Source organism: Rhamphochromis sp. 'chilingali' (genome assembly GCF_963969265.1).
Source record: "Rhamphochromis sp. 'chilingali' genome assembly, chromosome: 11".
Classification (NCBI taxonomy): domain Eukaryota; kingdom Metazoa; phylum Chordata; class Actinopteri; order Cichliformes; family Cichlidae; genus Rhamphochromis; species Rhamphochromis sp. 'chilingali'.
This window is the reverse complement of record NC_137938.1, coordinates 33,080,787-33,107,226: the sequence shown is the minus strand read 5'-3', so window position 1 is coordinate 33,107,226 and position 26,440 is coordinate 33,080,787. Positions and strand designations below refer to the sequence as shown.

Below are 26,440 nucleotides of genomic sequence, written 5' to 3'. Positions count from 1 at the left end.
TCCAGCCTGGCTTGGGTGCAGCACATCGTGGCTACTGACATCATCACTAAAGAGTTGATGTCACATGGCAGCTTGTCAGGCCACTAACAAGGAGCTAATTGCCAGTTTCCAGGGAAACAGAGGTGATGGTGGTGGCTGATCCTGGTGTCTGCTGTTGGGTGGAGGTTGAGGGTGTTAGAAGGGGGTGACTGTAGTGATCAAAGAGGACCCAAAAGTAAAGAGAGCGAAAAGGGTGTTGACATGATACCATGTAGTACAAATGGGCTGAAATAAGAAAAGAAATTTCTTTCAAACATACAAATCTTTAAAATAATTGTGACTGCAAATAAGTTCAAATGTATCTTCACTCAAACCCAGCTGTTTCCTGATTACTATTCAGGTCATTGTTATCATCTAAAAGAAAAATGAGAACTACATTTTATGGACTTTGGTGAGGCCAGTTAAAACTGTAAACAGGGATCAAACATAAATAACGGCAGTGTGACAGTTGTTAGTGAAACTTGATATGTGTCCCAGGAGATCTGCATTGAAAATAAATAAATAATTTTTAAAAAGTCAATTAATAAAAAACTTACTCACCTTTAACAAACTGCCAAAATTAATTTCCCCCCACAGAAACAGCTTTAATAAGCCACAACTTGATTAAGTTTGCATCCACATTTAGTAGAAAGTGTGGGTGCATTGCTGTATATGTGTACTACTGCCCCCTGTTTATTAGTGGAATAATGTTACTACAAACCCTTCACTACACATTTTATTTCAGAAATAAATATTAGGTATAAATAATTAAATGATATAAACTACCTTTTATTTAAAAATCAACAATAAAAAGAAAAAACGGTATTGTAAGTTTTTGTTAGTTTTGACCTTTAATCATTTTGTTATCATAAGAAGTGTTTTCTTAAAGTTTTTAATGGCCTGTAGCAAAAATACCTGAAAGTGGGAATTTTTAAATTTATTTTTATTGTCTTTCTCATTTTTATTTGTACATTTACATGCAATTTGTATTTTTTTAAAGCTATTTTAATTTTTAATGAACCTGATGTAAATAAAGCAGCACATATGTGTCTAAGAACCACTTTAAATCTGTGCTGTGCCTTTTCAAACAGTCCAGAAGAGGGAGCCATCCTCTACCGAAATAACATGTTAAAGCCCCCGTAGTTAATTCCATAATGTGTTCCCAGTCACAGGTACCATCTGCTGAATTATTTAATAATCCCCTTTGCTTAATGGGAGCAACATTACTCGATAATTTAGCAGAAGCATGAGCATTATAGCAACACAGAAAAAACGGCTGCTGTCCAACTGAGAAAACGTTGTGAATAATATATGCAATGACTGCAATTAAGAGGTGTGTCAATAGACTGCCAAAATGAGGTATCAAACACCTGTTGGTGAAGCTTTATGGGAGCTCAGAAGATCACTTTAAAAGAAGGTGATCTGCATTAAGACAGAAAGTGGAGATGCAGAAAAAAAGATTGATTTTTACATTTATAATAAAATAGGCATTTAGGCTGTGGCCAGATTAGAACCTCTGAGTTTAGAAAACCCAAAATGTTAATGGCTGATAAGACTGGCTGCAAGAGGAAACATTTTACCTTAATTCGTTTTAAGTAAAGAATAATGCAATAAGAAAAAAAATTCGGTTGAATGCACTTCTTAATTACCAAAAACATCTCAGGAAAGTCTGACTCACTCAGATAAAATGCTGAGAAAAAAAAGCAAACCAAACAAAGAAACCAGCAGGTACAAAGTTATTAAGGAAATATTTTGACTGCAACAAGACAGTTTGAGTTGAGTATTTTACTAATTGTTGAGCATCATTTATAATAAAGGGAACTAACTGCTAATTTCCAATTCCATAATTTTATTCTTGGACTCTAATCAAGGAGTTTTGGATGATTCGATCCATCCAATTTCTTACAGAACCAGTTTTAGCTTCTTTCTTCCTTCTTCCGACCCAACTTTCTTGTCATCGGCCAACCAAACAAAAAGTTTGAACAGCAGGTGGGTTTCTGTTAGTAGATTATATATACATTAGAGTAAAAAGTTTAGAAACAGCTTCTCATTTAATGTTTTTTCTTTATTTTTACTACTTTATACATTGTAGACACATACTGAAGACATCAGATATATGAAGCAATTTATATGGAATTATGTAAAGAAAAATGTCAAGAAATTATGTCAAGAAAAATTTTATAAATAACTCTAAATATGTTTTATATTTTGGATTCCTCAAAGTAGTCTCCCTTTGCTTTGTTGACATCAGTTGTGTTGTACAGAAGTCAGGTTAGTACACAGCTGAGAGCCCTATTTGACAACTGATAGAATTCATATTATGGCAAGAACCAATCAGCTAAGTAAAGAGAAACGACAGTCCATCATTACTTTAAGAACTGAAGGTCAGTCAGTCTGGAAAATTGCTAAAAATTTGAATGTGTCTCCAAGTGGAGTCGTAAAAACCATCAAGCGCTAAGACGAAACTGGCTCACATGAGGACCACCCCCAGAAAGGAAGATCAAGAATCATCTCTGCTGCAGAGGATAAATTCATCCGAGTCACCATCCCCAGAAATTGCAAGTTAACAGCACCTCAGATTAGAGCACAGATACAGTGGCTTGCAAAAGTATTCGGCCCCCTTGAACTTTTCCACATTTTGTCACATTACAGCCACAAACATGAATCAATTTTATTGGAATTCCCCGTGAAAGACCAACACAAAGTGGTGTACACGTGAGAAGTGGAACGAAAATCATACATGATTCCAAACATTTTTTACAAATAAATAACTGAAAAGTGGGGTGTGCGTAATTATTCAGCCCCCTTTGGTCTGAGTGCAGTCAGTTGCCCATAGACATTGCCTGATGAGTGCTAATGACTAGATAGAGTGCACCTGTGTGTAATCTAATGTCAGTACAAATACAGCTGCTCTGTGACGGCCTCAGAGGTTGTCTAAGAGAATATTGGGAGCAACAACACCATGAAGTCCAAAGAACACACCAGACAGGTCAGGGATAAAATTATTGAGAAATTTAAAGCAGGCTTAGGCTACAAAAAGATTTCCCAAGCCTTGAACATCCCACGGAGCACTGTTCAAGCGATCATTCAGAAATGGAAGGAGTATGGCACAACTGTAAACCTACCAAGACAAGGCCGTCCACCTACAGTGGGGCAAAAAAGTATTTAGTCAGCCACCGATTGTGCAAATTCCTCCACCTAAAATGATGACAGAGGTCAGTAATTTGCACCAGAGGTACACTTCAACTGTGAGAGACAGAATGTGAAAAAAAAAAATCCATGAATCCACATGGTAGGATTTGTAAAGAATTTATTTGTAAATCAGGGTGGAAAATAAGTATTTGGTCAATAACAAAAATACAACTCAATACTTTGTAACATAACCTTTGTTGGCAATAACAGAGGTCAAACGTTTACTATAGGTCTTTACCAGGTTTGCACACACAGTAGCTGGTATTTTGGCCCATTCCTCCATGCAGATCTTCTCGAGAGCAGTGATGTTTTGGGGCTGTCGCCGAGCAACACGGACTTTCAACTCCCGCCACAGATTTTCTATGGGGTTGAGGTCTGGAGACTGGCTAAGCCACTCCAGGACTTTCAAATGCTTCTTACGGAGCCACTCCTTTGTTGCCCGGGCGGTGTGTTTTGGATCATTGTCATGTTGGAAGACCCAGCCTCGTTTCATCTTCAAAGTTCTCACTGATGGAAGGAGGTTTTGGCTCAAAATCTCACGATACATGGCCCCATTCATTCTGTCCTTAACACGGATCAGTCGCCCTGTCCCCTTGGCAGAAAAACAGCCCCATAGCATGATGTTTCCACCCCCATGCTTCACAGTAGGTATGGTGTTCTTGGGATGCAACTCAGTATTCGTCTTCCTCCAAACACGACGAGTTGAGTTTATACCAAAAAGTTCTACTTTGATTTCATCTGACCACATGACATTCTCCCAATCCTCTGCTGTATCATCCATGTGCTCTCTGGCAAACTTCAGACGGGCCTGGACCTGCACTGGCTTCAGCAGCGGTACACGTCTGGCACTGCGGGATTTGATTCCCTGCCGTTGTAGTGTGTTACTGATGGTGACCTTTGTTACTTTGGTCCCAGCTCTCTGCAGGTCATTCGCCAGGTCCCCCCGTGTGGTTCTGGGATCTTTGCTCACCGTTCTCATGATCATTTTGACCCCACGGGATGAGATCTTGCGTGGAGCCCCAGATCGAGGGAGATTATCAGTGGTCTTGTATGTCTTCCATTTTCTGATGATTGCTCCCACAGTTGATTTTTTCACACCAAGCTGCTTGCCTATTGTAGATTCACTCTTCCCAGTCTCGTGCAGGTCTACAATACTTTTCCTGGTGTCCTTCGAAAGCTCTTTGGTCTTGGCCATGGTGGAGTTTGGAGTCTGACTGTTTGAGGCTGTGGACAGGTGTCTTTTATACAGATGATGAGTTCAAACAGGTGCCATTCATACAGGTAACGAGTGGGGGACAGAAAAGCGTCTTACAGAAGACGTTACAGGTCTGTGAGAGCCAGAGATTTTCCTTGTTTGAGGTGACCAAATACTTATTTTCCACCCTAATTTACGAATAAATTCTTTACAAATCCTACCATGTGGATTCATGGATTTTTTTTTCACATTCTGTCTCTCACAGTTGAAGTGTACCTCTGGTGCAAATTACTGACCTCTGTCATCATTTTAAGTGGGGGAACTTGCACAATCGGTGGCTGACTAAATACTTTTTTGCCCCACTGTAAACTCACAGGCCGAACAAGGAGAGCGCTGATCAGAAATGCAGCCAAGAGGCCCATGGTGACTCTGGACGAGCTGCAGAGATCTACAGCTCAGGTGGGGGAATCTGTCCATAGGACAACTATTAGTCGTGCACTGCACAAAGTTGGCCTTTATGGAAGAGTGGCAAGAAGAAAGCCATTGTTAACAGAAACCCATAAGAAGTCCCGTTTGCAGTTTGCCACAAGCCATGTGGGGACACAGCAAACATGTGGAAGAAGGTGCTCTGGTCAGATGAGACCAAAATGGAACTTTTAGGCCAAAATGCAAAACGCTGTGTGTGGAGGAAAACTAACACTGCACATCACTCTGAACACACCATCCCCACTGTCAAATATGGTGGTGGCAGCATCATGCTCTGGGGGGGCTTCTCTTCAGCGGGGACAGGGAAGCTGGTCAGAGTTGATGGGAAGATGGATGGAGCCAAATACAGGGCAACCTTGGAAGAAAACCTCTTGCAGTCTGCAAAAGACTTGAGACTGGGGCGGAGGTTCACCTTCCAGCAGGACAACGACCCTAAACATAAAGCCAGGGCAACAATGGAATGGCTTAAAACAAAACATATCCATGTGTTAGAATGGCCCAGTCAAAGTCCAGATCTAAATCCAATCGAGAATCTGTGGCAAGATCTGAAAACTGCTGTTCACAAACGCTGTCCATCTAATCTGACTGAGCTGGAGCTGTTTTGCAAAGAAGAATGGGCAAAGATTTCAGTCTCTAGATGTGCAAAGCTGGTAGAGACGTACCCTAAAAGACTGGCAGCTGTAACTGCAGCAAAAGGTGGTTCTACAAAGTATTGCCTCAGGGGGCAGAATAATTGCACACACCCCACTTTTCAGTTATTTATTTGTAAAAAATGTTTGGAATCATGAATGATTTTCGTTCCACTTCTCACGTGTGCACCACTTTGTGTTGGTCCTTCATGGGGAATTCCAATAAAATTGATTCATGTTTGTGGCTGTAAGGTGACAAAATGTGGAAAAATTCAAGGGGGCTGAATACTTTTGCAAGCCATTGTAAATGCAAGACAGAGTTCCCGTAGCAGGCATGTTTCTACATCAATTGTTCAAAGGAGACTGCGTGAATCAGGCCGTTTTTGTCAAATAGCTGCTATTAAACTACTGCTAAGAAAAAGCAACAAACTGAAGAGATTTGTTTGGGCCAAGAAACCCAAGGAATGGACATTCGACCAGTGGAAATCTGTGCTTTGGTCTGATGAGTCCAAATTTGAGATCTTGTTGGAAAACCATTTCAATTGACTACCTCATGAAGCAAAGTTTTTATCACTCAAATTATACTTCAAAGTAGTTTAAAAGAAATTGGACTATATACAGACAAACTCCTACTGGATACAAAAAAATTTAAAAAATAAAGCTGCACTGAATCCTCACCAAAACATGAATGGGTCTATATGAACATTTACTATTGCAACAGGAAATATATTACATTAAAAAAAATCTTCTTTGGGTATTCGTTAAAAAAAGTCTACCACTGAAATATTTTTAGATTTAAGAATTCCACAAATCTTTCATCAAAGCCCAAACAGAAAAAGAAAATGTGAAAAACTGGCTGAGCTAAACATCCATAGGCAAGTCAAGGACCGAGAGCTTTTCAGAGCACAATCACAGCTTGAGAACAAAGGTCAACATTTTTCAAACCTTTACTGAAGGTTCTTTTTAAGGTTGTCCCCACACTTAAAAAAGCACATTCAGAAGGAACCACTTCACACTGTTACGAGTCTTTTTCTAGATCTCATTCAGTTCACAGAGATGTGTTTTAACACTGGTTATTTTTTGACCATGAGTTATTTTTTTGACCAAAGAGTCACAGTTTCTTAACAGAAAGGTTGGTACATATGAGGCATGAGTGGTTTATTATTATTTTGCTAATAAGCACACACTAGAGCATGCATCCACAGACAAAGAGATATCGCTTTGCCAGGAGTCACTGCCTTGCTCCCTCTCACTCTCTTGTCTTTTTCACTGGGCTTCAGTTTGACCTTATTTGGCCTGAAAAACTGCTTTTCACCCACTGAGCTCTAACAACCAGTGACATTTCTTCTGCCTACTGGTACCTCAGTTGTTTGGCATCTGCATTTTATCTTTTTATTTGTATATTCAAGGTTCCCAGTGTTTTTTGCATATTGCATAGTGTTAGGAGAAGTACAATCACTATCTGCACATTACTGCTGATGTTTACTGCATATTAACATAGGCCCCAGACATGTGACATAGGATGATACTCACATTCAAGCTTGTCCTCAGGACGCCCACCCTCTAGCAAGGAGAGGTAACACACAATGTCCTTAAGCTGCACTGTATCTAGGGGCCTGGGCAGAGTAGGGGTCTTCAGAGGGGTGGAGTTGCCTTTGATCAGCTTTAGTCCTGCAGGACCAACACATGAAAGGTTAAAACATCCTTTATGCCACCTCTAATGTTAGCCCAATAAGCTACTGGGTTTGGATGTCTGATATCAGTCATATATAGTCAGAACAATCTGCATGTGTATGGTGTCTAGGGATGACAATACTTCAGCCCTATCACATTGTGTTTAATGGTCCAAATCAATATACTTATTATTTACAGCCTCATAATTTGGCATAAAATGAACAAATTGACACATATTTTCATGCTCTACATTGCTGCAACTCTGCTGTTTACTCTGCTTTAGCTCTTGTCCTTTTAAGGTCCCACTCTCCTTTGAAAGGTCAGCTGGTCCACTGAAGATGAGACTATAGTGGTTATATACATAAAGGTTAATGCCACTGTGACAGCCTCTCATTTGTGAGTATTGGAGAACTAAGCTGCTCAGTGAAAATGCTGTAAACGTCACAATATAGTACATAACACGTACATTACAGTCAAGTACAACATGTAGAAAAACCCAATCAGCTGTTTTGTTTGTTTGTCTTTTGTTTGTTTCTTTCTTGTTGTTTTTAAGCTGTAACACTGGGATTTTAGCTGTGCAGAGAAGCAGGTTATAAATGTTTTGAAAGGGGCAGCTGTTTTACATTAGTCTTAATGGGTTGTGTTTCATTCAATATTCCGTGTTTGTACCACAGTGTGACAACAAAAAGAGAAAAATATGCAAATGAGAACAGATTTACTCGAAATTTGTCAGTGTTAAAATGCAGTGTGAGCAGAGAGGGTAGGGCAGAGGCAAACACTTAGTAGTGTTAGCTACATTATCAATTCACTGTGCTCACATAAAATAAAATAAAGCAAACAGAAAACATAAATAGATAATGTTTCTCTTGTTATGGGAAAACTAAAGCTCAAAATAAAGCCTACAGGAGTGAGTAACATCTGTACTCCTACTCTGTAGGAGTATGTAGAAAAACCAGCTTTACAAAATTAAAACACACAACATCAAATCAAAGATTAAAAAACTAAAACATTTAAACGCTAAGATTAAATCTTAGAAACCATTTTCACATCAATAAAGACATGCAAGACTCAAATGCAAAGTCAAAACAGCACAAAATAATAACCTAATAACCTAAACTAAATGTAATAGTTAAAGAAGTAAAATGACAAAATGTCAGATTGTGCTGAGACATGAATTCTACTGTCTCTCCAATTCTACTGTCTCCCAGGCCATGAAGGGCCTTTAAAGTAATAACAAAATCTTAATGTCACTTTGAAAACAAATTTTTAGGGGTCTTTCTATTGCATTTTTAATTTACTGACTGATTTCTGATTGATACCAGTTTAAATAGTGTTACAATGGCCTAACTGAGAGGGAAAATCAATCATGACAAATGAGTGCCATTAAAAGTTAATACTTAGCAAAATTCCTCAGACGGCAGTAGCAGTAGCGAGATTGGGTAACTTTAACAATAATGATTCCATAACGACCTCACATTCATCCCATGGGTGGATAAATGTCATAGGTCATGACACACAATGAACTGAAGAGAATACTGGGTTTTTTAAGTGACCATAAATAGAGAAGTTCTGTTGTTTAAGAGAAAACGGATACATTAGAAAAATATGTCCTTTATAAGTGCAAGAAAAGGTCCGCTATTAATGACACAAATTAGGGCAACCGTCTACCAAATGAACTGTGAAGACTAAGCTTTAAATTTACTGGACCTGAAAACAGGAATTTGGGTTTGGTTTCTCATTAATGTCTGAGTTTCTTCTTTAAAACATATCACTTGCTTCATTCTGTGTCATTAGATGGACACAAAGGGTGATGGGAGGGCTTATAGCTAGCATGCTGGATCAATAAGGGCGAATTGAAACACTCGCACAGGCTGCACTGATCCAGTTTCACACAGCCTCGTAATTGGGGCAAACAATGTGATCAAATGCTGCATGTGCAAAAGATCATGATATGAATAATCTAAGTTAATGGCCTTAGGTAAACTATATTTCTTGTTATTTTTCTAAGTTTTTTTATTCTGTGGACAGCTTTTGTCCTGATTGAGTTAAACTTACATTTAATACATGAGTAAATACAGTAACCTGTTAAGATTCTTTAAACCTTTGAATCAAACCAATTACCAGGCTGTGTATTCAAACTATATTAGGATATTATGTTCACTCTTTATGATTATTAATTTACTTACTAATGCACTACCAGCTAACCAAGTATTACTTTCAAGAAAAAAATAATGCCTCTATGTAAGGCTACAAATGAATTTATAGAATGGCAGTTATAGAAACCTCATTGTTTTGCTGTAAATGTACTCCAGTACTCCTCAATCTCCACAAGGAAAGTTTTCAATTTCCAGTCACAGAATAAGACTAGTAACTGGAGAACATTTTTTATATAACCTTTCTATAATAAACTCATTTTTTCCTGTGGTTCAATGGCAGAAACATGTCTAAATCTGGGAGGCAATTCCATTATTTTAACTGTGCTTCAAATCAAATGTAACAACTAAAGCCCACACACATCATCACACATCATTTTTAGTTATTGTTATTTAAGTTCACAGTAATTAGGAACAATACAATGTTTTTGGAGGAAACCTAGTTATGAAAATTTTACATTTAATCAAGCCTACACAAACATTTGCTACACATTATTTACATAGTTTTAACAGAAATTTGTGAATAGCTCTACTACAAGGTTATCTTTCCCAAAGCTGGGAGTCATGACAATTCTGAGTTTGTTTTGTAATTATTGTTAGGACACTTAGAATGAGGTCCGGTTGTACTTTATCTGAAGCTGACATTTCACACAGATGGTGCAGCTGTCTTGTTTCATGAAACAAAGCTGATGTTTTTGTTAGACAACCCATTATTCCAAAAAGTTCTCCACTTAAATAACAATATACACTTACAACTAATGTCTTAGATATGATTTTCCATCTATGCATTATGCCAGAAAAGGTATCCTCCAAAAACAGAGTGCTTATGACAGATTTGTTCACTGCATGTAAAAAGAAAAGAAGCTATATCTTAAAAATGGTTGAATGTATTTGGGCTTGGGTTTGGGCTTTATCTATTTTATTGTATTTATTTTTATTTATTTATCTATTCATTCTCACACACACACACACACACACACACACACACACACACACACACACACACACACACACACACACACACACACACACACACACGAAAGTTCATTATTAATATTGTTGTTAACATTGCTATTAAGTTTATATATGTTTCATGTATTTGTTCTTATAAGGCAGACAAACAGATGTTTAAACACCTTTTTTATTTATTATGGGAAGAGAAAATATTTTTCCCTCATTTTCTTTTATTTATTTTTAAACCTTGAGTGATCTGCTTAAGTTTTCCTTTTGGACCTATTATACATGAAGTAAAGCTGAACCAGGAGATTAGCCAACTCAAGCTCTGGCAGTATAGTCAATAGCTAGTTCACATACACACTGTTCTCACTGCTTAGTCACCTTGTGTGTCATGATATCACACTGGAGAAATATACCACAATAAACTGAACATTATGGTTATACAAGTTTATTGTTCAGTTTATGAAAACCATAAATTAAGATTACATTTTGTATTTTGACATTTTTATTGAGGATTTATTAAAGGCCGCCAATATTAGAAGTGTAATAAAAACAATACCAAGACAGTTTTGCCCAACTTACTCTGAGTTTATTGTCTCAAAAATTCAAATCATCCACCCCAACCTCCTTCCTCTGTGGACAATGAAACTTCATAAAAACCTTATCTAATGAGAGCTAGAGAGCCTGGTCACTTGAAGATAAAACACATGTTGCTTTTTAGCACTCAGTGACACGAGACAGACTTTATTATTAATCATCTGAGCTGGTAGGCAGTCAAGGAGGTGTCAAAGCCAAGTGGCAGTGCAGGAGATGCTGTCTGAAGTGTTAAGTATTATTTTAATATCAGTTAGTCATTACCACACACAAATGAGACATTAGTATATTGCTATAAACAAACAAAACTATTGCCAAGTCAATTGGCAGCTTCTACACTACAATTTACACTGAGTGCCATCGGGCTGGACTTGGCATTAAATTGAATAAATTGTCCAATGGCACAAAACAGAAACAGTGACGGCGCCATTTTTTTTCACACAGCAAAGGAAGAGTAAAGTGATTCATTCTCTACGATGACAATAACAATCCCCAAAAGAAGCGCAGTGAAGGACGAGAATAACTGACATATTGGCTGAACCTTAGCAACACAAGTGGGGATGTTTTCTTATACACATCACTGACTATAAAACACCAACATGCTGTGTTTATGAACTGAGGGCATGTTAGGGAAAGAATTTCTTTTCTACACTTACCAGAGACTCGAGGTTTGTCAGAAGATGAGGGACTGGGTTTGGGTCCTTTGTTGCTAAACGACATGTAAAGGTGTTGACAGAACTCTTCAGGGAGTTCACTCTCCAGGAATGTTTGCATAAAGACCTTAAAGCCCTGGAAGTCAATCTCCTAAAACAAAATAAAAATAAGAGCGCTAGTTGTTGAATTCAGGTTTGAGTGAAATGCCGAGGATTTTCAGTATCATGTTTTCAATATTTTGCAAAATGTTGCACATTTTTGTACTTGGCTATGTCTGAATTGTTTTGGGTTTTAGCTTCTTTTATTTACTGCACTATGTGTGGCCTACATACAGATGCCTTTTTATGCAGCTTTGATGACAACTGTTTTTGTTTTGTTGTGTTTTGCTAGCTGTATCAATTTGCAAGTTGTGTTCAGACAGATACAACAGTGAGCCTATTTTTTTAATGTCATTTTGCTCACGAACATGGTTATTGCCAGATTGTGGTAAACACTTTAAGGGTTTAATATTTTCCTGCAATAGGTTGCATTGCCTCTAGAAGTTTCTACAATCCTTAAGAGAGTTCAATTATTTAGTGATTAGAGAAACTAGAAAAACACAGACAATAAATGAAAAATAAATCAAGAGGAAGAGACAGCAGATACCTGGCTGAGAATTTCCTGCTTCTACACTCCGCAGCATTGAAGAAAGAAAGAATCGCGACATATTCATGGAAGTATCACATGGTTATGTCATTTAAAATGCACAAAATAAGCACATCACATATTTACACACATTTTGAAAATGCAGTTATGTAGTTGTGATTATCTGTTATTGAATTAGAGATTTGTGAACTGTTATGATGCAGCAATTAGTAGTTGAGTATTTTTTTTTTTTTAGTTGCGTTCTTGATTATTGTTTTATCTTTAAAATGTATGCATGTTTAAAATCTCTCTAAATCACTTACTCATGTTTTCGGAAAGAAATGCTGAAGTGTGATATATGCTTGCTGTTGGCATTTCCTGAGTCAATAGACTATAAACTATGTGTTATATAATCCAGTATAAACTGAACATACCTCTTCTGGATTGTATTTAGCCAACACACCATCTCCATGGAACTCCTGCAGCACATCCTTCAGCTTCTTGGTTGAGTCTATGAGAAAACATTCAGACATGCTTTATTTGTGTTATGTTTTATATATGATTGATATCTACATAATTCAGTTATATTATATAGTTCAAAGTACTTTGCATTTTCTGGTTTTTAATTTATAAAAACAAATGTGGGTTCATGGAGTTACCCTATCTGCAGTAGGTGTCATTTTTTTCTGTACTCATGCAGGTGTGGATGCACCTGTAAGTGCTATAGAGGCATGCACGTCATGCACTCAGTATTGCTGATTTAACTTGGATGCAGCATTTTGATGCCTACAGGGAGACACACCTCCATATGTGAGTCAGACCTGTGAAGATGTATTCTGCTCTACCAACTGTAAAGGTCAGACCATGAATGAAACCTGACTTAATATCTTTTAGATCATTTTTTATATTAACCATTATTCAGGGCTTCATTAAATATATCATCCACATTTAGTACAACTACAAACCAGCCATGGCCTTTAACAGGACACGTAAACAGGCATGGCAGACATTTGTAAAAGTACCTCAAGTTCAAATACAGGGCAGGAGTTGAAAACACCAACCGGGGATAACAACTAGATAAAACAGAATTGTGAACACATGTAAAGGTCACAATAACATACTAAAACAAATACAATACCAAATAACTATTTTCAGCAGGGAAGAGATGGACCATTAATGAAATATGCAGGCTGCTTGCAAAGTGAATTAGTACTTAGATAAAGGAAAAAGCATCATGTTAATTCCCCTAAGATGTAAAAAATGTGGTAAATTGCAAGTTCTGGGAAAAAGTATTCACTTGAAATAAAATAATACACAAACATAATACACTTAACTTGTATAAGGTACTACTTCTAAGGCAGACAGAAGAATAAAATAGCCCTGAATAATTTTCATTTTTATTTTTTATTTTTGGTAGATACATCTTTAGCATTTTTAAAAAATACTTCTCATTTATGATGTAAGCGCTATATTTTGTCGTGACATGGAAAAATAATTCCTGAACACTCAGTTTATAGTTGTAGCAAATTAACAGCTAGAAAACTACAAGTGTGAATATTTTATATACAGTATGATCTAATTTTATTGTTAGAGGTAGAGTGTACAGGATTTAAATATACCAAAACCTTTGTATTCCTTCTAGTCCATATGAACAGCTGGTGTATTTGTATAGCCAAATTACTGTATCTTTCAAGTTAAGGGAAAACTAAGCAAATATTTACTGCTCATTACTTATTAATAACCAATCTCTATACACCCACTGGCTGAGATGCAGATGTTTGTCTAGCATTGATGATTGAGGCGGTGCCTCGGTGTGGTTGTTGCTCGGACCTCAGCTGCAGCTGTGATTTCATCCTTCTGCTGCTCTTTTTCTGCTGGATAATTTTAATTCCACTACCAATTCAACCTGCAGCATTTCTGTGACAGATGTGCCACTGCTACTGCATGCAGGTATTGTTACATCCAGTGCAGACTAATGTGTGACAGTCAGACTCAGCATAGGCAGTTGGGGGACAAGGTGGGTGAATGTAGTAAATGTGAATATGAATACAGTATATCTGCTCTATTTATCTCTCTAAAAGCAGTCGTACACACACAGCTGAAGGTGTGCCCACTTTAACTGTGGTCACAGTCGCGTGTAGCATATATTACATGATAATACAACTCGATATGGGTAAATATTAAATGTAAACATTATGTAAAGTTAAAAATCTGAATTGAACCACACAAAAATGATATAACTATTGTCATTTCCCTGAAAGAGACAAAATGCCAAAGACTGCTGTGACTAAAAAACAGACTGAAATCACCACAGTGGCTCATTATTTTCACTCTCTGTTTAAGCACTCAGCACTGGACAAAAATAACTTCATCAGGCAGAGATTTGCTGTGATAATTACTGCATGCTACAGAGAGTTTATGAGCCCTACTGCTGAATCAATTTGCTGCACCACAGATACCAGGTTCTAATGTTAGTGAAGTTAATTTTCTCACATTTCTCTCTAAGCACAAGTTGGTGTGTGCACATTACAAATTACATTAAGAAGCTTGTTTAAGTTTGTGCTTCACGTATGGTATCTTTCTGCTCTCTTTATACAAATGAAAAAGGCCTGTGAGGGATATTTTTTATGTTGATAAGTAATTACTGTTTAATTACTGTTTTTCATCGTCACCAACAGATAAATATGCACTGGCCATTGGTCAAGATGGCCTACTGAAATTCAAACTGAGTATCAGAATGGTGACTAGAGATGATTTAAGGGACTTTGTGCACAGCATGATTGTTGGCATCAGGTGGTGGATCTGAGTGTTTTAGAAACTGCTGATCTGCTGGGAGTTTTCAACACAACCATCCCTACGGTTTACAATAAAGAGCCCAAAAAGAAGAAATTATCCAGTAAATAGCAGCCCTCTGTGCAAAAATGGTTTGTTGATGTCAGAAGTCAGAGGAGAATCAGCAGACATGCTTCGAGCAAGGCAATCCTTACTCAAAAAACCACTTGTTACAACCAAGGAATGCAGAAGACCATCTCTAGATGCACAACATATCAAAAAAACTGAAGCAGGTCACAGCAGCAGAGGACCACACTGAGTGCCACTTCTGTTAGCTTAAAAACATGAAGCTGCGGTTATAATTCACATAATTCACTTTTTGTCTTGATTTCTGTTGCAGCACTGGAATGGTAGGGTTACAATTGGGTGCAAACAATAAGACAGCATGAATGGTACCAGTGGTTACTGGTGGTAGTGATGTAATAATGTGGTTGTGTAATAATAATGTAAAAACACGTTGTGCCCCTTAGTACTAGTGGAGCATCAACAAACACCACAGGCCACCTGAGTATTGGCGCTGACCATTTCTATGTTGCAAAGTGAAAATCTGGTTTCTGGAACCTGACGGTGAGTTCACTACATTGTCAGCAGATCTTAATCTACTAGAGCAGCTCAGGGTGTGCTGAAACAGGAGATTTACATCAAGGATTTGCAGCAATAGTGTGGTGTTATCATGCCGATATGCACCAATGTCTGAGGAATGTTTCCAGCACCTTGTTGAATCTGTACCATGAATAATTAGAACAGTTCTCAAGGTAAAATGGGCTCCAATCCAGTTCCAACAGGGCATAACTGAAGTGTCCAGTGAACATATGTTTGTCTGCTTGTGTGTTTGAGCTGAATAAATGTTTCTAGAACTAAAATCCCAACCTGCTATGAGGTAAATCCAGCAGCCCGGGAAGCTGAGGTTATGCTGCTGTTTATGAAACCGAACAGCATGCCCCAGATTTATAATCATCTGATCTGTTGAGAGGTTAGCCTTGCAGTTAAGGAAGGGAAATAAAGCAAATAAGAATAAACCTGTATAAAAAGAATTTGATAGAAAAAAAACGTATTTCAGAGAATCAGACCTTAAATAGATGTAGTCTGCTATAGAGCCACCAGTTACTATACAAGAGCTTGGACCTTATTTACCACACTGCAGATTCTGAAGAAAAGACATGTCCAAAAATCTATGTGTTATTGCTAATAATAGCAGGTATTCTGTCTCTATTTGCATTTGAGCTCTCTTCCCCTCTCGACAGCAATTTGTCACCTCCTGCACTAATAGCTTTGGATCTTTGATTTTCTCAGGACGCATTTTACCAATACAGACTAGAAATAAACAACCCACACTGAACTGACTGTGTGTCATCATTATTGACCATCTTTATGAGCACACCAACTACGCAAAACCATTACCGAGCAGAGTGATTATGTATCCACTGCCTGTTACATTCAGCAGGCACAGCTGAATTACAGTGTGTTTTCTCTATCAGGATAATGATTTAACCATTCTGTGCCACACAATAATGAGGAACAACAGAACAGAAATGTAATGTTTTTGAGGCTCATAAACACTCTGAGGATTTTTTTTTTACCTTCTTTGGTAAATAATTGCCCTTCTGTTAAACAGCTCACTGCCACATAACTTGCATTAGTAAATCTATTATATGGATAGAAGCTCTTAATTGTTGTGAGCCAGATCTTAGGTGCCTGCCTCAGCACACGGCCATTAAATTGTTATGAAAGTGTGAACTCCTCACTTTAATGAGAATGAAGGGTGAGATGCAGTACAAGGGAGATAAAAGTAGAGATTAAAAAGGAAGGCGAGGGGATGTGATGTCCATTGTTATAGCTCAGATAAAGGGATATTTTAATAACCTGTAGCTGCAGAGGGCACAAAGAATCGCCCCAAGCTCATTGAAACATAATTATCCAGAAATTGTCTTCCACACACACACATCCACGTGCATGTGCCTCCACACATGTGTAGATAATTGCCCATTATGACCACTATGTGTCTCTTTTTTTATTATACTTCTTCCCTTCTCCCCTTTCTTCTATTTTGAATGATTCAAACCCAAAATATTTGCAAAACACGTAAAAACCCCACCATAATGCACTATGTGCCAAAAAGAAGAGGAGCGTTTCACAGAATGAAGAACAATGTTGTTTTAAACCAAGTGAGAAGCTGGTACAAGAGCTAAAGAGATGGAAAGCATTAATTATTAAGATTCAAACTAAGAGCAAATGAAAAAAAAAATTGTTTCAAATGACTAAAAGATGTCTTGTTTGGGACTGAAAATAACTGACATATGAAACATCTACTGTGACGTTACACAAGGACACTACAAAAACACCACTTAGGTTGTAGAAACACTGAATACGTAACAACTATTCTTCTCCACAGCTAGTTCCATAATTTGTCTCACTTTAAACGATTTACTGTGACTGGTGTTCGTATCTCCAGCGTCTGTCCAAAACTATGCGTGGGTGGTGCACGTCGTCCTGCAGCATGCCAGGTATCATCATATTTTCCATTCCTGGTACCATTTCAAATGATGAAATGTGTCAACATGTTGGAGCGTAACATAAACTCCAGGAATCCAGAGCGCAGCCTGGTGAGCAGGGAAGCCAACTGTTGGGCTGCAAATGAATCAATCATAGCTCGCCACAAAGATTAAACGCTTCAGCAGCTTCAGTTTTCTACATCAGCAAGACAAGTTAGAGCAGGCAATTACAACGTCAAGATTATATAATTAGAACAACTGATGTTAACCACAGCGACTCTAACTGCACTGCAGTTTACATTAACAGACACACTGTTGTTGTTACCGTGGTGGTTTGATGCTACTGGAGAGAATATGTGTTTGTGCGTAGTGCACGGGAACGTCTGGGTTTTGCTTCCATTTATGAGGAGGATTACGGAAGGCATGATGCTGAAATCCTGCCAGCTTTCCAAGAACTTCCAGTGACGAAGTGAAAACTTGCCTCAACTCAAAACTCACGTGTGAATTGGAGAAAATTAAATAAACAAAGCAGTGACACGAGTTAATGAGGAGATACTTAAACATATTTGTTTTGCTTTTGTAGCAGAGAGTTCGAGCAGAATACGTCATCTATTTCCTTTTTTGTGGAGGGATCAGTCTAGGATATGTTTATCCTAACAGCTTTAATGTTTCAGCCTGTTAGCAAACAGGATAGCCATTTTTTTGTTGTTGCAGAGGTTAAATTCTCGTCTTTTTTATATAAGGAAAACTATGTCGACCTGTTGCCAATTAGAACCTAACTAAGAGTGACTTAAATTCATTACAAAACACATTTACTTGAATATGAAAGGCATGTAGAGTAAATTACTATTAGAACCTTATTTCTAAACAACAAAAGTGATATTCCTCAAGAGCAGGTTTCCTTCTCTTTTTTTTTTTTTAATCTTTATAGGCCTCAACCACTCAGGGAACAAAACATTCATTGCCTTAGTTATTGCAGACTAAGCTTTGCTTTCAATTCCAGCCTGCCATGTCATAAATAATAGGAGGGCAACACAAAGACCTGATGTTATAACAGCTGACATGTAACCTGTAGATGCTGATTTGAGTCCTTGTTCAATTGGTGGGTTCTCCTCTCTCAGGATTGTTTTATTTATTTTTTTTATTTATTTTTTTATTTTCTTGTTGTTATGATGCTCATTCACTGCCAGGGTAGTACACAAGTAAAAATATCCTTTTATAAAAAGAATAAAATGCGCAACACACATCTACTGGAAAAGTAAATGCAGTCACACAGTCGTAGGCTCTGTCTCAGTGCCATGCAGCCTGTGAGAAAAGAAGCACTAATGGAAAAGTCTCCTATGGACTTAGCAGAAGCAAAATACTCATTTTCCAAACTGCAGAAAAAAAAACATGATGTGATGATCTACCCTTATGTTAAAGTGCGTGGGTTAACTAAGGGAGAAGAGCACCTCTGTGTGTTAACTGATTGCATTTAAAGGCTGTGCAATAGGAGACTTTGGAGGTGGGCTGTAATCTGTCTTTCCAGTCAGAAGTGTTTTCTGTGCTTTTTTTCAATTGGCTGTGCAGGAAGATGGTTTGGGTGGGATTAGCTCAACTCTGTCCATAACTAAAACTGGCCTAGTGAGTGATCAGGCTTTTCTCAGTTTCAGTGCTCTCCCTGTGATACACCCTGAGGTAAACGAAATGTGGCAGTAACAGCATGCTGATTCCAAATATAGAGTGCAGGCTTTTCAATTTAAAACGATTCTGGTTCACTAAGACAAACATGGTGGTAAAAACAAAACTGGGAGGTGCATGCATTTCATGAAACTGTAATTTTGCATGCATATCCATTTTGTCTGTAAGGAAAAACATTTCTAAGCATAAAGTGCAGAATGAGGCCCAGTCTTATTGTATAGATCCCAGTAAGAGAACAATATTCTCCAGAATGCTGGGATGAGAAATTACAGGAAATGTCCGTGTATACTTACCGGCTCAGTTATCTAATCCCAAGTATCTCTTTTATTTAAAAAAATCTGCTGATGAAAAGTCAATTGCAGTTTTCTGCTTCTTCACAATAAATGTTTTCACTCATCTGCTCAAAGACCAAGGTCAGCATTAAGCTTCAATCAAAGCAATGAAACATTTTCATATTCCTATCCTCCTCTGATTATACATGACGTATCTACAGAGAAGCATGTTTCATGCTGACCTGAACAGAGAAGTGTTTTAATGGCAACTCTAGATCTCAGTATCACACAGAGGAGTCACCGTGCATGACTTCAACATTTCAACTATTTATCGTTTGGATCAGAACATCAAGAAACTTGTTGATTTAACTTCTGTCCGAATGTAGGCTGAAAACACAGTTTACACAAACTAGTTTAAAAGATGGATCTGTGTATATAACTTAAACCTGTAGGTGATCTACAGTTTATTAAGATGTCACCAAATAGATTTTCACCTTAAATCCTGCACTCAGAATGTAGACAAAACTTTATACTTTCAGGACAAAAAATTAATAAGGAGTAGTATGATGTAAACAAATCTGCTTGCTAAAGAAAAACAGAAGAAAAGGTGAGAGGGAATAATAATGACTGTTTGGTGACACGGTGTTTGTGAGACTGCACATAAGTCCATCTCCTTTGCCTATCCCTTAGTTTAATTCTCATAACCCTCTCTGGTTAGACAAAGAACTAAATAAACCAGACACAAACCAGACAATGAATCTGGCTTTAAGCATTCCCAAGAAAGCATATTGGTGTATTTCTACTACAAAACATGGAAAAAGTACACAGTAGATATCAAGTTACCAACATTTGATCAAGAGACTGAAGTTCCAGTCTCCTACTGTTAGGTTAAATCATCACAAATACTTTGTAATAATTGACTCTCAAGCTACCTGACTGTGATTATGAAAAGAAAAAAAATAATGAAACAAAATTCATCCTTTCAGAAGAATCTAAGCAAATTTTCTGAGGTTACCATGGTTCTGAAGTCTGGTCATAGACTGTCATGTCGTGACACATTAAGGTTGAGCATTTTTGCTGTTGAAATTGGATGTGATGAGTAAAAGGTTGATCTGACTGACAAACAGAGGGGCTCTGCATGTTTTTCTTCCTTTTTGGCTCTAACTGGGATTTACAAAATTCATGTTGTATTTATTAACACATGCAACTAATGACTGAGCTCAGAATTACTGAGGCATCGAGGATGACAAACAGTCATTGTCCTATAGACTTCCATATGACCAAGCTTCTTTTTTGGAACTAGAGGAGTCATCTTCCTGCTGGCCATTAGAAAGATTCCAGGTTTAAGGCACTGGTTTGTCTTTTCAGACCTTGAAGCTGTATTCCTGTGCTGTGGTCAATCCTGTGTGCAGTTTTGACTTCTCCCTGTTCCTGGTATTCTAAATACATGCATGTTAGATTGATTGGTGACTCTAAATTGGACACTTATGTAAGGCAGATAAAGTGGTTTGCGCTGTGAAAGTACTTTGAATGGTCAGTAAGACTAGAAGACACCAGTTGCAAGTCCAACTTTTGTATACAATATACATTTTAGGCTGCAGTTTAAGGACACAGATATCAACCAGACTGTGTAATGTCACCTCTTATTGTCCCTGAAGAAAAAGCACAGCTTCCTTAACACAGTCAGATGCAAACTGAGAGTACCTCCTCTACTCACACTGAGTGTATTCCTGTAGCAAGGCGAATTCAGCTGGGGTCAGTGTGACCCATTTGTCCTGGCTGCTCATTGTGTTCAGGCCACGTCTCTATATCCACCGTGCATTCCCCGTGCAGCAACACACAGCAGGGAGTCTCACACTGGAACACAACAAGACATCAAAATCAGCCCGATTCACCCCCACAGACATCTTTTCTTTACATAATGTCAGTACAAAAAGCAAAGCTGGTAAGACGCAACAGCTTTGTTGCTGAATAAGACACAACAGGATTACATATATTCTCCAATTAGCTGGAGAAAGCAAACATTTGCTGGCACATTTTAAAGCAATAAAGAAATAGATACATTATTTTTCCTCTGATAATCAGAGCACATTTTTTCTTCCTGCCTGTTCCTCCTTCTGCAGCTGCCATCTCAACTAAAATGTCCCTCTTCCTCTGCTAGATCTTGGTGTTTCAAGCATTGAGATTCGTGTTTGTTAGCCAGAGCAGGATGAATAATTTAAAGTTTAAGACATGTTGGTACAAAATACACTATCATTAAAAAATGTGATCTTTTTATACATAGAAACAAGTCCCAACACTAAAAAACAAACAAGTGATATCTAGTCCCATGTATTCACAATTCAATTTATGAAAATTAAAAACTATCAACCCAGGAAGTGTAATATTTGTGTTATACATAATGTCACAACTCAAATATTGCAGTATATTCCTGCCTATCGTTGCTTTGGTGGTTTTGGTCCTTGTACTTGGAATATGCATTTCAATAAAGAGATTACAAAAAATAAAGCCAGTTATAAAAATACATAATTCGACCATGGGTGTGATGTATGTGCAGCGCTGCAGGAAAGAAAATAAGCCCTGAATCTAAAGTCAGCTCATCTGTTTTGCTTAAATGGTTACATCACGAAATGTCTGCAACAAGTGGAGGGATCCTTGTATTTAAAAAAAAAAAATCCTAATTTGGACATTAAAAGATTAGAGATCCGCCTTGGTGCTGCTTCAAAACATCATCCTGAGCGGTTGCTATGAAGACAACGTGATCAAGTTCAGGCTAAATGGGTTTTTGTAGGCAGGTACTTCCATTTTTGAGCAGAGTCCAACATCCAGGGTTTCACTGGAGGTAAATTAAGTAGCGTCAATGTTTGTGCTTCACCAGTACTTTTGTCTGCATTATAACAGCTTTTAAAGCATGATGTCAAACAAAACGTGTCAGACTCTGTGGCTGATGTAAAGCATTGTGCTCCACTTAGCAAAGGCAAAACACAGAACATCAATCACATGTAAAACAAAGGTGTTCAAACATTAATTTCAGGTTTGACAGGAGAGTATTAAGGATTAGATATCGTATCAGAGAATGGATAACATGCCTCGCTGATTTTTGCCCTTTAATTAAAGTAAATACTGAATTGCCACGCAATGCAAACACATTCAGCCAAAATCACAGCTCTGCTGTTCAGATCCACATGACCTTGCTTTCCCTTTTATTTTTGTGGAACGAATGTGGATGCAGTTGGATGTTTCTGTAGGTGTCACTCAGGCATCTGTGTGGGTGTGTGTATGTGCGCGTGTGTTTCACATTGCCTGTGAAGCATTTGACCCAATAACTGGGAACTGAAAATCTGGATCAACAAGTGTTCATTCATGTGGAGAATAACTGTGTGTGTGTGTTTGTACGCTTGTGTATATTTAATATACAATAATGTGCTTGGTATGAGGTATGAATTTGTGTACTTTAGTTTGAAATCATATCTAAGATCGTGTGTGTGTGTGTGTGTGTGTGTGTGTGTGTGTGTGTGTGTGTGTGTGTGTGTGTGTGTGTGTGTGTGTGTGTGTGTGTGTAAATACGCATGTGAATGAATGTTCAGAAAGCTTGTGCCACAGTTACTCTGAAGAGGTGATAGGCTAAATCAAGCCTATATACTTAATTGAGTGTCTTTATTATTATATGCACTATATAGCCAAGATAAAGCAACACAATATGAAGCCACCGGTGCTGCTGCCTTAACACACTGCGTGCGTGGGAATCAGCCTCCCTCACATAAACTTTGATCTGCCTCTGGAGCTTAAACTAGAAACGCTCTGCACTGTCTTTCTTAATGTTTTGCACAGGAAGCAAAAAAAAGAAAAGGAGCTGATGGGAAATCTTGTTGTTTATATCAGATCTCCACTGAGTCTAATTCCAGCACAGAGATACAATCTCAAATATAGTACTGGTGTGTGCAGTACGTTCCTGCTTCGCACTGCACTGTAATCATCCTCCTTTTCGGCGTTGCCTGACTGCAGTGCATCCCCACAAAAACACTCAGCTGGCATCCTCTGAACAAAACCCAGCTCTGCAAATGTTATCAGATAAGCTTCATTATCAGTTAGTAGTGCAGTGAGGAGATAACATGTAGAACCATGTGTTACACACGACTTGGAGAAGATCTTAGCTCAGACACCACTAATGCTTTGACACAGAGAATCAGTAGGTAGTGGCCACTGCGACATGCAACACAGGGAATCAGATGAGAATTCAACATGCCTCGCTCACCTGCTGCAGATCTGGAGTTAATCACCAAGACAGATGAGGGAGGAGTCCTTTTGGGCAGGCGTTTTCAGATGCAGCTCCTCACTCACATTCCTGCCGTGCCCTCCTCTTGATCTTCTCTTAGCTGCAAGGCAAGGTGGGTGTTGTGCAATTAGATGGAGTGGAAGAGTGTGTATCTGTGTAAGAAAAAGAGGAAGGAAGGAGCAGCAGCAGCCCTCTCTGCTTCCTGTCAGTGTATGAGTATGTGGATGGGTTAGTGTTTGTTTTTCTCTGAGGCAGAGTCTGGTCAGAGCAGCATCACAGGGGATGTGGGGTGGTGAGAGAGAGAGAGCGAGAGAGAGAGAGGATGAGGGAGAGTAAAATCATCCAGCGCTGCTCTGCCTGCAATGATCAGTTTCCATACTCCCGCTCGCTCACGTCACATCCCTCCATCCCTCCCCTCTACTGCTCTGTTATTCACCTTCCCCTCCCTCCCCTGAAAACCCGGAGGTCCTATGCTCTCTCGCTTTCACTCTGGCTTTCTCATTTCCCTCCCTACTACTCCCCAATTCTCTCCTCCTTTCAAGCTATCTTCACTCTGGTCACTGTGTCACACATCAGCCGACCACATTAGCATTCCAAACGGCAGGCAGTAAGTGCAGCAACCTGTAGGATGTTCTCTCCAGAGGGCTGAAAAAAGGTGGGAAAACTAGAAAGATGAAGACAGAGATGTGAGAGAGGGTGAAGGGTGAAGCACAAGTTGAGAATGAAAGACGAAAAAGGGTGACAAATAGAGTGGAAATAGAAAATGACAGAGATGATGCACAGGAGGTGGAGGAGGTGGTGGAGGAGGAGGGCACGCTTTTTGTGAGCAATTTTTTCCATTCTCTTCTCCCATTTTTGCACAGAGGACACACAAACATAACATCAAACAGATATGAAAGCTCGTTTTCAGTACCCATCAAAAGAGTATAGTCAATAATGAGAATATTTGTGATTTTTAGAATAGCTTGTTAAATGTAGCTGATCTATAAATATATGGACCTAACACTGGTGGTTATAAATCCATTTGTAGTTATTAATTTGAAGCTATAGACACACAAAACAGTTACGAGATGCTTCAAACACAGTGTAATTTTAATATATGTATAGAAAAAAACAGTATAGGTTATGTTGATATGCAACAATAAGCACAGCAACAATATTAACAACAATACCAAAAACAACATGAGATGAGGTATATTATGAGCATCAGATGTCTAACTGACTAGTGGCTCAGAAACCCATCATGTCAAAGTGCTTGGCATTAAAGAACATATCCACCCTTCCTCTACCCCTGTGTAGCGTAAGCCTACAAAGCTTATAGATCCAGAGAGAATGCCATCACCATGGCTCTCCATGTCACACTGACCTATCTTAAACAGAAGAGGGCATAGTATGTGAGGATGCTTTGTATTGACTAAAGCTCTGCATTAGCTGATAGGTTTCAATAACTTCCTATTTGTGTGAATCAAGGATTTCCTGTCTTACCACCACCACAGTCAGATTTACTGGAACATCTACGTACAAATGCAGCCCACTTCTCCCCACACAGCCTGAACACAAAACAATCATTAAAACTGAATATGTCACAATAGCACTGGGACTAACTTTAAACATGAATTAGAAAGCCTACAGAGATTAAACCAGGATGGTGTAAAAGCTCAATTTGTTACTGAGCATCGATGAAACAAAGAAATCACAGACTGCAAGAACCTCTCCCTGCTAAACATTAAAAGAAGGTAGATAGGTGGGTTACCAGTATAAGCTGCATATATGTATAAAAGTCGTAACCACCATGACATCGGCTTCTGGTTTCTGGCTATAAACAGTAAACAACGTCTGTGTCTGAAAATGTATTCAGAAAAAGCAATCTATCTGAAGGCTTAACTGGTGGTGAAAGCACTTACAAAAAGACTGATGGTCCTATAAAAGTTTCTCATGTGATGTCATAAACAAATAACCCAAGAGTTGTCTGCCAAACAGGATGTGATATAATCACTAGTTGCTAGGGAAAAATCTGTAATCCCTGACCGATTGCCAAGTATTTCCTGCGGGTTGCTGAAATTGTCTGCAAAGACGTTGCTGTATCAAAAACCTCCTTGTATTTGCTTTGGTCACGAGCAGACTGTCACAGTTGCCTGTAGTTTGCATTGAAAAAAACTGACATGTCTGCAAACACTCACTTACTACTTGCCAAGCGGTAATAAAGCTTAAAAAAGTGCAATGCAAATTTTTACCTTAAATTCACGAATTCTCGATTTCTGGATTACATCACCTTTTTTTTTTTTTAAAGTGATGCAATCCAGAAACAGTTATATAAAAAACCACACAGTTAGAAGGTCCAGTTCAGTAACTCAAGCCTTGACAGCCAATGGCTATTGGCTCCACATACTTTTGTTTCTAGTTGTACAAAAATTTTAACTTCATTTTTACTCAAGCTAGATGCTTTAACATGGGAGTCTGACTTGCTTTTGGAGTGTCAAGTGGCCATTTGAGGAGCTGTAGATGTTTTAAGATAAGATAAGCTTTATTAGTCCCACACGTGGGAAATTTGTTTTGTCACAGCAGGAAGTGGACAGTGCAAAAGTTATGAAGCAAAAATTAGAATACAATAAGAATAAATACAGTACACAACTGTACAGAATAGAATAAAATAAAATACTATATACAGTAGAATAAAATAGAATAAAATATACAATAAGATAAAAATAGAAT

The 26,440-nt window shown here is 38.2% G+C and overlaps 1 protein-coding gene across 1 annotated transcript in view; it reads right to left on the bottom strand.

Moving 5' to 3' along the window:
* Positions 1–26,440, bottom strand: part of dgkb (diacylglycerol kinase, beta) — a 96,455-nt gene that overhangs the window by 64,448 nt on the left and 5,567 nt on the right. Inside the window, exons 2-7 of the mRNA XM_080895866.1 lie at positions 23,708–23,828; positions 21,170–21,309; positions 12,611–12,687; positions 12,198–12,218; positions 11,555–11,702; positions 7,054–7,191 (exon numbers count right to left, since the gene is read on the bottom strand). Of these exons, the coding sequence (XP_080751992.1) occupies positions 7,054–7,191; positions 11,555–11,702; positions 12,198–12,218; positions 12,611–12,687; positions 21,170–21,239 (454 nt within the window). The 5' untranslated portion in view covers positions 21,240–21,309; positions 23,708–23,828. The remainder of the gene's footprint in view (positions 1–7,053; positions 7,192–11,554; positions 11,703–12,197; positions 12,219–12,610; positions 12,688–21,169; positions 21,310–23,707; positions 23,829–26,440) is intronic.